The 19,217-nt window shown below is 37.1% G+C and overlaps 1 protein-coding gene across 1 annotated transcript; it reads right to left on the bottom strand.

Moving 5' to 3' along the window:
- Positions 1-5,354: 5,354 nt before the first annotated feature.
- LOC129928347 (insoluble matrix shell protein 5-like) lies at positions 5,355-18,335 on the bottom strand. The gene is made up of 9 exons (XM_056042424.1): positions 18,189-18,335; positions 16,709-16,767; positions 14,711-14,826; positions 13,804-13,954; positions 12,443-12,503; positions 10,863-10,980; positions 9,977-10,141; positions 7,618-7,652; positions 5,355-5,541 (listed from the first exon to the last, which is right to left on the bottom strand). Exons 2-9 carry the CDS (start codon positions 16,765-16,767, stop codon positions 5,530-5,532), a joined length of 717 nt encoding a protein of 238 aa, XP_055898399.1. The 5' UTR covers positions 18,189-18,335; the 3' UTR covers positions 5,355-5,529.
- Positions 18,336-19,217: the final 882 nt, after the last annotated feature.

Below are 19,217 nucleotides of genomic sequence, written 5' to 3'. Positions count from 1 at the left end.
CTGGATAATATTATTTTTATTGATTCTATTCTTTGTGCTCATTTAATCACTTGTCTGCTTATATTGGAAGTTTTTGTTGTTGTATTGTAATATTATAGATGTAAGTTAATCAGTTCAAGCTCCACTCCACACACCCACAAATGAATAACCCACTCTTACGTCAACGTGGTGCCTTATAATTTTTTATAAAATTGTGTGTATATATATATATATATATATATATCATGTATATATTATAATACATATTGAATACAATGAAGTGTAGATTCACTGGATTACAATGATGACTAATCTTTTTATATTTAATCTATTTTTTAGCTTTCTAGATTTGACAAAATATTTTTGAATTATCTCTTACACCAGATAAAAAAAAAGTAATGTACTTTTGTTTTTGTTTCAGAATCTTCTGTAGAAAGAAATTATTATTGTGCATGTGTGCATGTTATTAACCTTACTAATGCCGATGACAGTGAACTCGAGAAATAGTAAATGAATTGTTTGTTTTGTGTGAAAGGCAAAGGCTAGGATTGCATGTTAGTTTTGGTTGTGAGCTTTGAGTGAAATTAGAAGCAAGTGTAACTCGCTGTTAGGATTGGTTGTGAGCTTTGAGTGAAATTAGAAGCAAGTGTAACTCACCATTAGGATTGGTTGTGAGCTTTGAGTGAAATTAGAAGCAAGTGTAACTCACCGTTAGGATTGGTTGTGAGCTTTGAGTGAAATTAGAAGCACGTGTAACTCACCGTTAGGATTGGTTGTGAGCTTTGAGTGAAATTAGAAGCACGTGTAACTCACCGTTAGGATTGGTTGTGAGCTTTGAGTGAAATTAGAAGCAAGTGTAACTCGCCGTTAGGTTTGTGTGGGAGCAAATTTGACTCGCAGAATGTGATTTCTACCGTTGCAATCTGTTGCGCAATGAAATTTCACTATCGATCGACGCGGACAGCCTTGTTTTTACTAACTACTAACCCGGGGTGTAGGGTAGTGAGAAAGGGGAATGACAGCCATATTCTTTCAACTTAAGAATAGTCATTCACCTAAATGTCTCAAGTACCTAGCTCATGTATGGCTCCTCGAATGCCACATCCTGGGCAACAGTCTTGGCTGACTGGCTAAATACATGAGTGATTAATTTATGAGCTTAATACATTTTACAGGGCAGTCCACCATGTTTTGTAAGAATAAAGCAGGAAATGACAATTTGTTACACAAGATGTATGTATGTCAAAATCATTTTAAAATTCACTTAACACTTTGTAGTTGCAGATAAAAAATATTCTATTAATTATTTTATTTTAGTTTCTGCATTAAATTACCTGAATTATGACTAGTAATAAATTGTTTTTTTCTTTACTTTAAATTATTGTTAATCTTCAATTTTGATAATTTGAGGATTTGAATTTTAAGTGTGGAAAGAAAAGTGAGAGAATCACAGGCAGTGCACCATTCCTTCATAAAGAAAAACCTTTTTTCACTTTCATTTATCTTTGAATATAAATGTATTTCTTGTTAGGCCTAGATTGAGTGCTGTGTCAACCATGGTCATGCAGTCTTTGATGGCAAGCAAACTGTCACTTTGAGACATTCTGTTTAACGACACTAATTCAATTAAATTATTTCTCGTAATTTATATTTGTGCTCTAGATTTGGTGTATGTATTCTTTATTATTGTATTTTTTTTTAACCTCAGATTATTTTTCATCGGCAATGAGGAAATTTGATTGGAAAGCTCTTTACTTTATGTCTATTAAACAAGAATTTAAGAAATCTGTGCGTTGTTTTAAATGTTTTAGAATAAAATTTCATTTTAAAAATGTGTTATGTACTGTATTATATTGTTAATGTATGATTACTGTTTCCTAAACTAGGTCCAGTACATTATAGTAGAGATACAAAAGATCCTTTGTTCAGATAAATAACTTGTCCAGATAGTGTTTATATATTGTTCAATTCATAATCCCAAAGAGGCATTTCTTAAACATGGAACCATTTTTATGACTTATTTATTGTTGACATTATTTTCTAAAGCATGAGATGATGCTAAAGTGGGTGTTGGGTTTATTTTGCTAGTTAGTTTCTTAGAAACATGTACAATATTATCTTAATTCATAATGAAATGAATAGCATTTAAACTTTTACAGATCTCATTGCACTATATGAAAATATTTTTTATCAGTTGTTATATAGGTTACATTCATCATTTTATAACTGTAGATAAAACTAGTTTTAGTAACCACTAAAGTATGTAATTTTTGTTTAAAATTATGTGTAACATTTCTTAAAATAAAAATATTTTAACTTCTTTTCTTTAGTTAATGTGATTTTGTTTGAAAGATGTCAAGTGAAACTGTCAGGAACATAACTTATGGTTTCTATGATTAAAGAACTTATTTACATAGGATATATCAAATAAATGAAAAGGTAAATAGTACTGGTAATCAGTTGTAGTAATCAATCAAAACCCACAAAAATGTAAACTTGATTAGATGGCAGATATTCAAAATCAAGATTCTCTACCTCATCAAGAATCAAACTCATCAGCTGCTTCTAGTACCAGTTCAAGTGTCATCTTGTCTAGTCAGGGACTCAGGCCATAAAACAATATTGTAACAATTGACTATTTTTCTAAACTACCAAACATTCAATTTACTTACCCACTAAAAGTGGATAGATAAGAGTTAACAAAAATTAACCTTTATCAAACAGTAATTCAGTCAACAACATGGCCTTCAATTACAGGTTTATTTGCCCTCTATTCAAAGTACACACACTGGTCATTCTTAAGTCGAAATAACGAAATTCAAATTGATTTAGACAAGACTAAAAGTTGCATTCGACTTTCAAACGGTATGAAGATACTGACATAACATTTGTATGCTGTCATTCAATAGACTTTCAAACAGTATGAAGATACTGACATAACATTTGTACGCTGTCATTCAATAGACTTTCAAACAGTATGAAGATACTGACATAACATTTGTATGCTGTCATTCAATAGACTTTCAAACAGTATGAAGATACTGACATAACTACATTTGTATGCTGTCATTCAATAGACTTTCAAACAGTATGAAGATACACTGACATAACTACATTTGTATGCTGCTTTTTAATAACCGGATAAAACTTTCACACAAAGACTGCAAACAGTAATTTAAACTTATGCATCCTGGCTTACCAAAGCTCTAAAACAGCTACAGCTCCCACAAGTTACATGAGGATTATTTTTACTACAACTATGGTATCTGTGAAATTGACAGTGAACAGGCAGATGTGTATTTCCTAGTTGTCTTTGTAATGGTTTTGCTTGCCCTGGTTGTGGCAAAATATGTAGATCACAGTGGGGGCTGCGTAGCCACGGGAAATACTGCATTCCTCATTAATCTTTGGACTCAAAGACAAGCCTTGTAATTGTCCTAATAGTTTGAGTCGAAGAATTTAAAACTTTAAGATCTTGAAGGCTACCATTCATCGGCCTGTCTTAACTATTGCTCAGTTTGGGAGGGACCAAAGCAGATGTAATTTGTGACATGTTTACTACCAGTGGTTCGTATCCCAAGACGTTGTATAACTTGTATTAGAACCTTAAAGGAATGGGTTTCCTGTTCAGGCAGAACTTAGCCGTGTTTATGTCTCTATAACATGATTGACACATGGATTTGAGTATGACGTAATTATCTTATGCTAAGAAGAATCCTCTGTAACTTACAAGATACTAAACGTAACGTGACTAGTGATGGGAACTAAAAAGTTACTTTAAAAGTTAAACTAAAACTAGTTTTCAACTAAAATAAAGTAGTTAAACTAAAAGTTTATCATCAATTTCAAAATCTATAAATATAATTCTCTTCATGGCTCAAAAGTTTGGACATCACGGTACGTAATGGAAAGATCGCTCTTTTGTTTTTGCAAGTCGGACGGGTTAGAGTTACCGTACGTAATTTAAGAGGCGAAAAAAACGAGGGGTGTGGGGGGAGGGGGGAGTGAATCATTGTGACCAAGTAGTCTACTCTGTATTCACCAGTCACAAAATAGCAGGGCAGGACTTAACCATTGTGTGGCCCTATGCAAAACGGATTTCGCTGGGCCAAGTTTGGGTAGTGATACGAATAATAAGTGGAATTAGGTGCTTGTATTAGAAAATAAATTCGTCTTTGCATTTTATTCATTCTTTACTACGTACAGAATGACTTTACGAGCCTTGCGTGTAGCGAAGTCATACAGTATATCATACAAATTCTATTTCCTACATAGATCACGCTCAATAGCAAGAATTACCAAATGTTTCAATCTATCTACGAGACATGTTGACCTCAAGTAATTCTTCATTGGTTTGAGGCGTGAGAAGCTTCTTTCACTAGATTCCACAATTACGGGTATTGCATAATGCAGTTTCTTTTTTGTGTGTCGCGCGTAGGATTGGCGTTTTTCATATTGAATGACACCTCAAAAAGATAATTTTTGTTTAAATATTTCAGGAGATTTATAAGAGTTTCCAAAAGATTTTAATAATTTTGCGGATATTGTCAGGACTTTTTCGTATAATTTGCAATTTCAGGAGATTTCCAGGACCTCCTGTTAAATCGACAGGAGGCCGCGGGAAATCTGTTATAAGTTATAAAATGGTTTAATTTAATAATTTATACACCTAAAATTAGTGCTGGGCCCACTGATGTCGCTTAGGTTACAGTGGCCTAAGGTTGGCCCTGCAAAATAGCGGCGTATGCTACGCCGCCGGTCGACTAGTATGTTTATACAGGGGTAGGGGCGATGAGAGACATGTGTAGGCCGACAGTAGTACATGTACATGGTGTACGTAATGGTCTTCATCTTGATAACGAAGAATTTGTTTTGATCATATGTCCATGGTATTGATTTTTATGCTCTTACTTCCGGTCTGTCAGAATTAATCCCCTACAAGTTACTTGGTTATTTAATTATATTTTCATGCACTTCTTTATGTATTAATAGCTCAAGTGGTAAAGGGGAGTATATTTTATTTCAAAAACCTTTAATTTGGATGCAATTTTTTATTTAAGCAAAATGAAATAATGCGAATGTTTCCTTTCCGATTTAAAATAGGACTATAAGAATTTGATCCAGAAAAACAAAAAACTAAACAAATAGCACAATTAATGCCTGGTCGTGCGGTTTGTGCTCTGAACTGTCGTTCAGATTTATTGATGTTCCAGGGTTCAAACCCTGCCCGCTCACATCCTTAGTCGTCCTGCGGGAGGTTTGGACTAGGAAGTAATTATCTTCCACTCTGAAGGAACATCCGAAACATGTAAAACAAACAAACAAATGTGTTTTTGTTTTCAATGTTTCAATTTAATAAAACAAAAACAAAAAAATTAACATAGAACATTCTAACGAATGACTTTCTTTATTTTTAGTGACTTTTCATACAAATATTATGTACAGCCCATAGGTGAACTAAAAATAGTCTTTTACTCCTTTCCAGCGTTCGGATAATTTTGTCACGCTGCTTGTTGAGTAACAGAGCAATTTTAATCATTTTAATTTGAATCATTGTCCAAGCTGAAAATATATAAAATATTAGAATTAATAAACGAGTTATCAATAAAACATTTTATATAATTTTTTTTTAAAGGAGTTAAACATTACGAAATGTGAGACAAATTTAAGACTAGCTCACAGTCCCTGGTGTGAGCAACGTAAGCCAGGATAGTCAAGGACCTTAATCCTATTGCGATAATACTCACATACAAAAGTAAAAGTTTTGTTGTTTGAGGGCTTGAATGAGAGATTGCCCCCCCCCCTCCTTTTTTTTTAACAATACAATTAAAACACTTATATTCAGTTAGACCCAGGTTCATATTAAACCATACCTTCATAACTATCATCTTATTGAATATTAGGAGTTGGACTGGTTGCCAGAGGCTATTTGAGACGCATGCCACTGGAAGCACTTTATAGGTAATGATGGGCTTAAGACCATTACCACTTCCGGCGTTAACAACCTTGCGGAACCCGGAAGCCGTTTGCGCTGGCTTGGACATGTTCGCCGGATGGAGGACAAGCGCATCCCGAAAGTCATCCTCTATGGTCCACTCGCGACTGGCACAAGAAAAACTGGTCGCCCCCACCTCCGTTACATAGATGTAATAAAACGTGACCTCAAATCTGTGAACATCAATACTGACAATTGGGAAGACATAGCTCTAGACCGCAACAGATGGAGAGAGACAGTGACCAAGAAAGCTATGGACAGTGAAAGTACATGGGTCTCAGCCCAGGAAGAAAAACGTACAATCCGAAAAAGCTCCTCTACCACCGAAGCCAAAGCCACCTTAACCTGTGCTATCTGTGGACGGGAGTGTCTCCCCAAAATAGGGCTCCACAGCCACATGAGGAAGTGTGCTCTGAGATGAACCAAAGTCGTTCTACGACTGAAGGAGGCCAATGATTGAATATTAACAAAGTAATAATAATAAAAATATGTATAAATGTCCGTATCTAGTGGGATCATGTCATCAGTTGGGCTAACAAAGCAGAGGTTTATCGGCAACACTTGCAATAGGACGCGTAGGACGTAATCATCATCTTCTTTTTTTTTTTTTTTTTGAAGTAACGTCTGTACGTCTGTATATATTGTTGTAACTCCAGTGGCGGACTGAAAGGGTTAATGTGTGTGCGGCCTACTGATGCACACGACTCAGGCCAATCACAGGGGTCAACGGCTGTCGATAGACAAGGGACAGTACTGCTAGTTCACGCAAATATGACCCATGTTGTGGTCATGTGATCGAGAGCCTGCACGGACTATCGACAGCGAGTCCAGGACAGCAAAGCAGTAAGGACTGTGTGGTACCTTTGAGTCTTCGAGAATGTAGCTGTACGAGCTAGAGAGACTTGTAATGTTAAGCAGTTCTATTGTGTTAAAGCATTTGAATTTGATGTAGCCAATTGTGTTGAATTGGCTGTTGATGTAATTGTCATTAAACCGCCACTTTGTTACTTAAGCTCTTGTTGTCAAGTTCTTGAGCTAGATGTGCTGTGTTGTGTAGTTAAGTAGTGTTTGCAGAAGGCCTGATTGAGAAGATCGTAACAATATATAGGGCCTCAGATAAGATAATACGCTTAGGTCTCTTCATTTTGTATCGACGAGGATAGTGCTGTAGTTGTTGATAGTTTGTAGTTCATAGTTTCTGATATATTTGCTGAAAATAATGAAACCTGCCTTCTCAAGCCGACACGGTAACAACTCCCCTGGTGGAGAACTTATAGACATGGAAGATTGTATAAGCTATTGTTTCTACAGTCTCCTCCTATTTTTCAAATTTGTGTTCACTAAGACTCAGACGACGACCTATAAAGGGAACTAATTCAGCTTATATTTTATTCAATTACAATTTCTTTCACTTGTGCGACCTACCAAACAAAGTAATTTCTTACCAATAGTTCAATAACTAATTGGTTTATTTTTTTTATATTGATTCTTGTATTGTCAGGTAAAAGAAAAGGTTCTGCAAAATTTAAGCTTGATCCGAGATTGCGTGTGGGAGAAATAACGAGTACAAACATTATATCAGACAGACTGACAAATAGAATGGGTTGATATAAGATTTGTAAAAAAAATGTTTTTTTTCTTACCGTAACTGCTTCTAAAATTTCAATGGTCTTATTCCCTGTGAAAGAACAAAAATCCTGTTTTGCTGGATCTAATAATAACTTACTATTGTAACAACAAATGTAGCCTACTACCATAAAAAAGGTTCACAGTACAATACAATACGATTTCTATACAATCAGGTACAAGTAACTCCTTAAAAAATGCCCCTTCCTAACCCACCTTAGACAGAACCTACTTCCACTCCAGCCCAACATAACCAACACCCTGTACGGCAATGCTGAACAACTGAAGAAAACAGCACACTATTTCTCCTTGGCACAGTCTGCAAAAGAGCTGACGGCTCAGCAGCAAAAAGCTGCCTAGAGCAGCAGTTCTCAACCTATTTAGCTTGGCGACCCCCTTTTTACTATACCCCACCATGCGTTGACCCCCAACCGTAAATATTCTAAAGTAACAGCGCTTTTGATAATGTTATAAAATCGTAATTTATGGTTCTGTTGGTCTTAGGCGACCCCTGCAAAAGCATCATTCGACCCCCAAGGGGGTCGCGACCCACAGGTTGAGAACCCCTGGCCTAGAGGAAGAAGAAGGTACAAGTAGCCTAAATCGCCTATTTATTTCTTGCCATCCATAGGGCATATTCTGTAAAGGTCATCTGTTTCTTTGGTCAGCGGGGAACGAGCACGGTGTCATGTGGCCAGCACAACGACCAACCGCCTTCACTTCCCCCAACTTAAGTCAGGTATCCATTACAGTTGGGTGGATTCAGGGGAGTCCTAAATACCGCGAAATTCAAAATCACAGTCTTCACCGAGATTCGAACCCAGGTCCCCAAGTTCGGAAGCCAGGCGCTTAACCACTCAACCATTGCCCCCCCCCCCATTTGCACACGCTCGAGACGTCACTAAAATTGTGATTATCAACAGAGTACCGAGACACAAAATAGTACTGCTCATTACGCAAACTATCGACACTATTTGCGAAGTGCTGATAAACCTCCTTATAAGCGCCCTCTTGCTAGTAGCTCCATTTAGATAACTGTAATTAACCTTAATTGTCATTTATTTAAAGAAGCTTTGAGTTTCGCATAATGGGCATCATTCACCAATCGTAAACAAATAACATTTAGTCACGTGAACTTATTGATAAAACAATGGAAAAAAACTGTCACGTGACAGTCATCATGAATTAAATATGAGATCGTAAATTATATAAAAGAGATAGAGAACCACGTGGCTAAATGTTGTTTGTTTACGATTGGTGAATGAGAACCATTCGTTTTGGTACGCAAGCAGTTGGCAGTACCGGGTATTAGCGAACCTTTAAAAATGCTGTCTGATATAGTGATATGCGCTTCGGTTTGTCATCACACTGGCCCAAAGTTCAAACCCAGCCCTCTGCCATCCCTTATCGTCCTACGGGAGATTTGAGCTAGGATGTAGGCTAATAATGTCAGGGCCGGTCTTAGGCCACTGCAACCTATGCGGTCGCAGTGGGCCCCGCGCTTTCATAGGCCCCGCGCTAATTTTATGTGTAATTATTAATTGCAAAATATATACGAAAAATTCCTGGAAATAACCTGCACTTACTAAAATTTCCTGAAAACTCATAAAAAAATAGACAAAATTATCATTTGTGTGTGTCATTCATTATGGAAAACGCCATTCCTACGCGCGATTAAAAAAAAAAGACAGTGTCAGCTTTCATGCAATAAAATGTAATAATCGGACGAATTTTCCCCTAAACCTAGAGTTCCAATAACGTATTTACTTTTATAGTCACTGGCATATAAATATGCCATAGGTTGCAAGATTGGTAAAGTAAAATTAACTTGATCGCAAATTTGTGCTTAGAAAAGGATGAATAAAATGCAAAGCCGAATTTATTTTCTAATACAAAATCTTAATTTTCACTTATTATCCTTATTCCCACCCAGACTAGGCCCCGCGCAATTTGTTTCGCATAGGGCCCCGCAATCGCTAGGACCGGCCCTGAATAATGTTCATTTTTTGATGAACGTTCGAAACATGTAAATCAAATGGAATCGAACATACGGAAAACAGACAATATTGGAAAAGGTTACTATAAGTCGATGTTTGTTGTAGGCCTACAATCCCTCAAGCAATCAAAGAAGGATCGCGAATGAGACATTAGCTTGTGACAGGACATAAGAGAATTAATAATAATAATAATAATAATAATAATCTTTATTATCCGTAAGGAAATTTGTCTTACAATTTGTGCATTACACCAAACAAAAAACATTATAACTATAACCTTTCTAACTGGGCATATTATTTATTTTAAGGGATGAAAGAGATTATTAGCTACATTACACAGAATAGTTTTGTATAATACTGTGATTAAACAATAACTCACCATTCAGATCCAAAGCATCAAACCTAGAGGACACTTCACTTGTGGTGATGACGTTGTCTTTATTGGTGTCGAAGGACTGAAAGACTTTCTCAGCATCTTGCTGTGACCCAAACTTACTGTCAGTCCACACTTTGACGAAGTCACTTTTTCTGACAGAACCATCGGCTGAAAAGTTCAACGTGTGAAAACATAGGCCTCGTCTCATTTAGCCGAAGGGTAGAGTCACCATAAGAAACAAAAACCTGGTAGTGGCTGATTGAAAACATGTACAAAGAAAGAAAAAGAAGGGAGAAAAAGAGAGAGATAGAAAGGGAGAGAAAGAAAGATAGAGAGTGAGAGAAGAAAAGAGAGAGAAAAGGAAAATAACTAGTGAGAGAAAAGAAAGATAGGGAAAATAGATAAAGAGAGAGAGAAAGGTTGAGAGAAAGAAAGAAATGGAAAGGGGAGAGAAAAATAGAGAGAGTACAAGAGACAGAACGAGAAAGGAAGAAAAATAGAGAGAGAGAGAGAGGGAGCAAGGGAGAAAAAGAGAAAGAAAGATAGGGAGAGTGAAAGAGAGATAGAAAGAGAGATAGAAAGAAAGAGAGAAAGAGAGAGTGAAATAGAGATAGAAAGAGAGAAAGAGAGAGCGAAAGTAAGAGAGGGAGAAAGAGAAACAAAGAGAACAAGTGACAGAAAAAAAGAGAGATTAAGTGAGAATAATTGAGACAGAAAAAAAAAATAAAGTGACAGAGATAGAGAGAGAAATATAATTGAAAGAACGAAGAAAAAAGAAGGAAGAGTGGGCCTATGAGAAATAAATAATAATAATACAGTAATAGTTTCATAATATTCATATTTTTTTAAAAAAACATCTTCACACTTCAAAGATAGTGTTACATAATACCTGATGTGGTCAGAGACTTAAACAGTTGCGAGAACTCAGTCCTACTTAAATGTTGGTCATTCTGATTGCTTCTTTCTACCCTCTCAAACAGCAGAACAAACGGTACCTCATGGTAGACCTGACAAAACAATAAAACAAGTTTTCTGTACGTACTGATAGACATACAATCACTACAGACTCTGCATGCCGTAGATCTAGTGGACAATCATAAATTAATCGAACGCACTTGCCACCATCACAAGTTTTAGTTTTTCACATATATAAAGGAGCATTATCCGGTCTAATACTAGCATTGTACATAGAACAGATTTTATTTTTTTGTTGTTATTGTTTGTTTTTTTTCCTTGTTAACCACCTTAATTACTTTCATTAGTTAACCCAAGCATGACAAGGGAAGTAATAGAGTCCCACTTAATTCTTTACTCAAACTCAAGATATAAAGCTACAGTGCAAGCACAAGCTGAATAACGTATTATTTGGACACCAAAGTGTATAACATAAAATATTGATGAGCACGATTTTAATCCTAGTCGTTAAGTCGATCCTTCATTCTATATGGTACCGAGACACACAGGGGCGTCGCTAGGAATGTTCCATCGTTTGGGGGCCCGGGGGGGGGCTTGACCTTTTGGGAGGGGGCCTTCATTTTGAGTAATATTTAATTTGTATGTAAAAAAAACACTCATTAGGGGGCCCCCCTAGAGTGGGGGCACGGGGGGAGTCCAATTCTCCCCCTCCTCCTCCCACCCTAGCTACGCCACTGCCGAGAGAGGAGAGTCACAAAAACATGAAAAGAAAACTCGACATTCGCAAACAGTGGCCTACGCCTATTGCTTGGAATCAGGTGGCCTGAAAAGATGTCTAGTGCCAACTTGTGAGAGAGAAAAAAAGACTATTTTAAAATCATAGCGCAAGATATTAAAAAGTAGAATGGGTCAAGACTTACCCTTGTACTTGATCGGAATCTGAGGGAAAGAGGAAAGTGGCAGACCCAAGCAAACCTCAAAGAGGTAAGTCATCAGTGAAGCTGGGGATACTGGAATGACATGGGAGCAGATGGAGAAAACTGCTTAAAACAAAGTTCGGTGGAGAGGTGTGGTTGCGGCCCCTAACCCAGCCGTGATAAAATTGTGTCCCCTTGTACATAAAGCGTGCATGATCAAGTCCATTTAGAAGAGCATAATACATTTTTATTTCAGGTCTAGGGTTATTAAAAAAAATTAAAGAAAATCTTTCAGATTATTCTTATCTATGGGGCGGCTAATGTAAAGATCATGTTTCTGTGGCCCACGGTTAACGAGGGTGTCATGTGGCCAGTACTTAGCCTCAACTTAAGTCAGGTACTTATCAGAGTTGGGTGGACTCAGGAGCGCACTCAAGGTCGCGACATTAAAAATCCCAAGTCCTTGAACGAGATTTGAACCCACCACGCCCGATCTAAAGAAAAAAAATCAGCAAAGTAATGACCTAACAGCACATCAGTTTTCATTTCCACTTAAATGCTAGCTTACATGTAACAATTTTACGTTTTATTGAAATAGATTGAGATTATATACATATATATATATATATATATTTACCTGAGAATATTTCTGCATAAACTCCAGCGACTCCACAACACCGTTACCATTTAAATCAAACCTGATTACATAGATGATAAATCATTATTTTTTTTTATTGAACAAATTGCAACTAAAAAATATCAATCAACTCTGTCTGTCGGGTAAAAAATCTGAGCACGTAATTTCTCCCACACCCATTCATGGATCAAGTTACAACTTTGCCCAATTATTCATTGTACCTAACAATACATGAATCAAAAAAAAAAATCATCATTATCATCATCAAACTCCATTTCAGTGAGGCCTTGAGAGGCTCTAATCTTCTCTTGCAAAAGTCCTGGACAGAAACCCTGCCGTTTGGCGTAGTGCATAAATGTCACCATACAGGTAGAGAATTTTTGGTTTCCCAGACCTGTCGAGACGGAGATCAGCAAGTCTGGGGCAGTCATAAAGAATATGAGACACGGTTTCCTCTTCTGCCCCTCATGCGGGGGCACCGTGAATCGAAATATGGCCATAGCCGAGAGAAATATGAGCCAACAGGACAGTGGCCTGTTCTGCACTGTGCTATAATAGCTTGCTCAGGCCTGGACAGCCTCCACTTCGGGGAAGTGCGATCAGGGCGCCTCATGCGCTCCCAGACTTCACGGGCTTTTTGGGACTTGTCCCAGCACTCAAACCACTTTTCCATTTCTGTTTTTTTTTTTATTATAGCCAGAGCATGATGAAAACTCACAGCCTGTTCGGTGGGTGGTGTTTGTCTTCCCTGGTGGGCCAAGGAGTCTGCAATAGTGTTGCCAGTCACACCTATGTGACTCAGTAACCACAGCATTATAACAAGGGTGCCATAGCTTTGTTTTATGTTGCGTGAGGTCATGATGGCAGTGTCCATATTGGGGTGCCATAAAAATATTCAAATAATTATTGGTAATTAATTATTTTGTTTGTTATCTAAAAAGGGAAAAGGGGAAATACATTTTACATTATTGAGAAATATAGCTGGAGTTCTTCCCCTTAGATACGTTTTTTTTAAATTAAAATATTTGATATATTTTGCTTGTTTGTCTGTTGTCTTTTTTTCATTCAGTTGACTGCAGAGATTTAGGAACACTCTTTAAAATACATCGTAAGATTTTATGTAAATGGTCACGTTTTGAATGCTTGTCTAAAACGCGTGTCGGGTAGTTTAGTTTACGTTATCTTATGAACAAGATTTTCGAGAGTTTTTGGACTTTTCAATTTTTTTTTTAAATCAACAATTCCAAGAAAATGGGTTTCTATAAAGGGTAAGTTTGAAAGGTTTGTGTCATTTAAAGATTTTTAACCAAACTCTTTCATTGGCAGGCCTACTAATAAGACTATTGTTAACACTCAAGTACCTGGCAAAGATGTTACTGTTGTCCGACCTATCAATGGATCCGTCCCCATTCAGGTCCGACAGAAAGAAGTATGCTGTACTCAGTTCTTGGTCGTAGCCAGTAAGTACTGCCCACAAGGTCGTGAACTCTGTCCTACTGATGACCCCATCATCTGACGAAACAATCACAAAGTAAACATATTATATTGCAGTCTAAAAGCCTCGTAGAAGTTTGTTTGTTTTTAAATTGTGTAGCTTTCTATTTCCACTGAAAGTCCATAAAATAAATTCAACTGTAGGATTCTATAAAGCCAGGCATATTTCTGGCATTGCTTTTCAGCCTCAAGGTGGCGCTCGAGTGGAAACAATCGTTTGAGCAGACGATTAGACCAATAAGAAAGCAAAAAAAGAATCCCCATTGTGGTGCCTACTGACAGAATCCATTGCACTGATAGGGATGGAAGAAAGCCCTCAACAAACATTCACCGTTCCTCAAGGGGCCGTTTTATTATACGGGTAAGTTTCCCCTGTGTTCTCAACCTTTTGCATCGCTTTTAATCCTAGCGTCTTGGGGTACGAGCCATCGGTAATAGGGATAAAATAATGTACACCTGCTTGGATCTTTCCCACAGACAGGCAGATAAAGGCAAGCTTATATAACTCTAAAGCGGCAACTTGCTTTAACTAGCATTGAAGAAAAAACCTGGCAGCAGGCGACTTTCAAATGAGACAGCAGGAGGTTTCTTACACAGGCTGCGGGAATCCATTGCCGATGACAGACGGAGATGGCGAAAAGATAACAGAAGAGTTGGGTGGACTCAGAGGGGTTCTAAAAATTCCAAATCCCTTTTCAGAAGCCAAGCGCTTTACCATTCAGCTACTAGAACTTACATTTTATTTTAAATTATTGCTTGGATAAAGCTACTTACGGTTTTGGTCCATAAATTGGTAAATGTTGGCCATTTCCGCCGGCGTTATTTTCCCGTCTGCGTTTTGGTCAGCTTTGATGTACAGCATGTTAATGATTCCCATCATGTCCATGTTGCTAGGCAGAAGGAAATTCAATGTAGGTCTCTCAATTAAAGGATTTTTAAAAATTAAAACTACTCTTTGTAGGCGATTAGATTTTCAAGATCCGGCTTATATTGAAAAGCCATTCATTAAAGTAACAGAGAATAAGAAAAAGCGAAATACGGAAATGTGGAAGTGATGTAATGGAAACTGAAGAATAATGTCAGAAATTGAATAATAATAATAATTTGATTTATAGAGCGCTGTTAACGAACAAAATGTAGGCTCAATGCGCTAAAAATGACAAAACTAATCTAAAAACGTTTTAAACAGTTAGGTCTTATTGTTCTTCATAAAAGTAGTGTAGCATATTGTCTGTCTGAGATCAATGAGGAGTGAGTTCCAAACCTTAGGTCCGTGCACTGAGAAAACCCGCAGACCAGAATAGACAAAGATCTGAAGAGATTTTGAAGACAAATATAAAATGTCATGGAATCTCTCTCAGTCTAAGCAATAGTGCTTCATTATTTTTTTTTTACTAATTACATTGTGCACCGGTTATACCATAAGTAAAGCAAGCTGTTCATCCAATTACCCCCAGTTCTAAAAAAAAAAAAAAAAACATACACGATCTGTTAAACTCACATAAAAACAAGTCAAAAATGTTAAACAGAAAGAAAAGGATGGGGGCGAATCTCTATACAGCTTTAAATAATAATTGTTACCATAATTTACACGAAATAGTTCAACATATTTTAATGTAAACAATTATCTCATCTTAGATATTAGACCGACGTCCTGCCATCTCTTGAAGAGCTTTTCCAAGAAAGATGCCTTTCCAAATCACTCACGATTCTTAAAGACAACCTGCACCCATTAAACCACTGTTACATAAGATCTGAACGAAGTAGTCGTCTCCTTTCCATTAGTACTAAAACTGAAAGATTTAAAAACTCCTTTATCCCACTTTCGGTCAAAGTGTTACAAGATCATCTGTCGTCATCGAGAAGTACATAGAAGTCCAATTCATAAAGCGCTGGTTGTGAATGTGTATGTATGTGTTTCGCGTGTGAATGTTGTTCGAATTTTTAATCAATATTGTTTATGTACAGTAGTTTCGCTGAGCTTGTCAATTGTAGTCAAACTGAATTTCCATTAGATTGGATCAATAAAAATTATCTTATCTTATCTTATTAAACTTTAAAAAAAAAATACTCATTCTAAATGTTTGTATAATGTTTTACATGTTTCAGATGTTCCTTCAGAAATGAAGATAGTTTACTTCCTAATACAAACCTCCCGCAGGACGACGGGAGATGGGAGCGGGCAGGGTTTGAACCCAGGACCCTCGATAAATCCAAATGACAGTCCAGCGCGCAAACCGCACGACCATTTGATCGTCTAAGAACTGAGCCGAAGGCTCTTCGAGCTCTAAGTTTGAAAAAAATCCTGTTTGAGCGTCAACAGTAAAAAAAAAAAACCTATGTGAACACACAGTTCTGTCTGGAAGAGACCCAAGTCAATGCCTATGTAAAGCATTGCTATTTCCGATGCACGGCCAAAGGCCGAGTGCACCGGGAACCTCTGCCATTTTCCTATGTTGTACCAAGCTAACCGTGGAGGACTCGCCATTAGTGTAAACGGTCCCTTGAAGAACGGCGCATGGATTATCGACAGGACCGTGAGGGCTCTCTTTTAACTTCGCTCCGTGCAATGGGTAAGCTCTCGCCTACCCGAGGACACCCCCACGGGAGTTTTGTTTCGCCATTCATTTAGCCTAACCACTTCCTCTAATGGTCGTTTCTACCCGGGTGCCACGATGAGGCAGAACAGCGTACCTGGGAACCGCACGACCATGCTGCCAGATAGGTCTGGGATTATAAATTTAGCTTTATGCATGAAAACCAAACACTTACTCATTTTGACAGGCACATAGTCCAGCAAGGCAGGAGATGACAAGAACTAGAGCCTTCATCTGTAGTCAAATAAAGAACAATACTTTTCGTTATGTAACGTTAAACATTATTACTGTAAGTTAAGGTCTAGCATAGAAACCCCGTCAAAGAAGCCTCAGTTAGTAGGCTAAGTTAAGGTCTGGCATAGAAACCCCTTCAAAGAAGCCTCAGTTAGGCTAAGTTAAGGTCTGGCATAGAAACCCCGTCAAAGAAGCCTCAGTTAGTAGGCTAAGTTAAGGTCTGGCATAGAAACCCCGTCAAAGAAGCCTCAGTTAGGCTAAGTTAAGGTCTGGCATAGAAACCCCGTCAAAGAAACCTCAGTTAGTAGGCTAAGTTAAGGTCTGGCATAGAAACCCCGTGAAAGAAACCTCAGTTAGTAGGCTAACGCTACAATATTAATATCAATTTATCTTCAACGTCTTGTTCTGGTAATGATACAGATTTTCCTCGCCCACTAACGGAAGAGTAAATCTATAGGCCATTGTCAAGAAATTTTCAAATTATTGTATTATATTTAAAAAGGTGGGGGGAGGGGGGGACTTTTGCCTCACATTTGAGGCAAAAATCACCATCGAGAGACTTTCTAACAAAAACAAGAAATACACCAGAAATACTTTTTATTTTTAAAAAATTACCATACTTTCCTTTATACAACTTATGACTAATGTATGCTAAATTCTAAAAATGGAACTTTTACCCCATCACATTCCCACCCCCTTCAGAAAGAATCCTAGTTAAGCGAATGTATATATATATATATATATATATATATATATATATATATATATATATATATATATATATATATATATATATATATATATATATATATATATATATAATAAGTCTATGGTATTACACTTTATAATATTCCAAAGATATAGGCCTTTAGATCTAGACTTAGAAGACGATGCGCAAAGTGTTCCTGAAAAATAATGTATTAAACTCTTCGAATGAATACACCATACTCGTATATTCCGAGCTCTAGCCAAATTAATTTTTTTTCTTTACTTTGAAAAATGATAACGGTCGAACTAGCGTTACCCAGTGTGGCTAACAAGCTATTAATTCTTTTCCCAACGATTTACAGCAACTATCAAATTTCTAGGAAAATCCTTAGAGCCGTTTTCGAAATCGGTGTCCAGGTTTTTGAGCCCACACAGGTTCCATGAAGCTATGAGTAGAATAGAGGTATTGTAATAACAAAAATAAATTTAAAAAAACTTTAGCTATTTTTTTTTCTTTTCGACATTCAGCTTTTAATTAATTGTAATGATTTAACAAAACAAAAATGAAATGTGACTCTAAAAATCTTAATAGGCTGGTTGTCAATTCTTACTATGATCGTTATCAAATCGACTTTATTTTCTTTACTGCGACAAATCAACTCATTGACGAGCCATTCACGTATTTAAGGATCACAAAGGGTTTTAGTACCTACCTTTATGACTTGTCTAGATCAGATTTTATCCCAATGTTAGTAATGACTCTAACGACACAGTCAAGTGAAGCACGTATATGGCCTGATATAAGTCTGTTCCTAGACATTCAGCTGTCTACAACTCTTATCTAGAATACATCTGCCACAATCTCATTGACTAATGTAACGTTTCAACATTCAGTCTTTTTTTTTTTTTTTTTGCTGGATTTATTCGTATTTTCATTAAAATTTTCTTTTTAAGGAAACAAGAGCAAATAGTATAACATGATTATCTTTGCTCTTAATTCAGGACTGAAAGACATTCAACTTAGCTATATTTTTTTGTTTTCAGTGACTTGTGCTTTAGGCCTAAGTATATTGTGATTATACTGTTCTAAAAAAACAACAACAACATCTGTAATTTAAGCTTATATTTATTGTTCTATTTCGAGTGAATCTTGCATTTCATATTAATTTATATCTGTCTATGTCGTCTGCTTTACTCCGCGTCACTTTTTTTTTTAAATCGTTTCTCTTGTTTGTCCCATTATGTGGGAAGCGTGTTGGAGAGGCTAAGTGCGCTTGAACTTAAGCTTGGCTTGGCTACCTATGAATGGGGCTCGAGGTTCGACACCCCGACTCGGGCAGAGTTGTGTTTACTGGTCCACAACTGTAAAAAAATGTTTTACATACTTCGGATGTTCCTTCAGAGTTGAAGATAATTACTTCCTAGTCCAAACCTCCCGCAGGACGACGGGGGATGGGAGCGGGCAGGGTTTGAACCCTGGACCATCGATAAATCTGAATGACAGTCCAGCGCGCAAACCGCACGACTGAGATTGGACTATAAGCATGAAAGTAGCGCTATACAAAAGCTATAATTTATTTATGTTCTTAGTTGTTCTAGTTTTTCTCAGCTTCGATTACGTTCAAAGGCTTTTATCCAGGCTGGGGCCGGAAACTCTTCACCCTCCAGACCATCGGTGGTGTGCATTTAGATAGCACATAGCCATCGCTAGCTATCAGCGGCCGAAGGCTGAGTTAATTGGC

Source organism: Biomphalaria glabrata, chromosome 9, assembly GCF_947242115.1.
Source record: "Biomphalaria glabrata chromosome 9, xgBioGlab47.1, whole genome shotgun sequence".
Taxonomy (NCBI): domain Eukaryota; kingdom Metazoa; phylum Mollusca; class Gastropoda; family Planorbidae; genus Biomphalaria; species Biomphalaria glabrata.
This window is presented reverse-complemented; position numbering and strand designations above follow the sequence as displayed.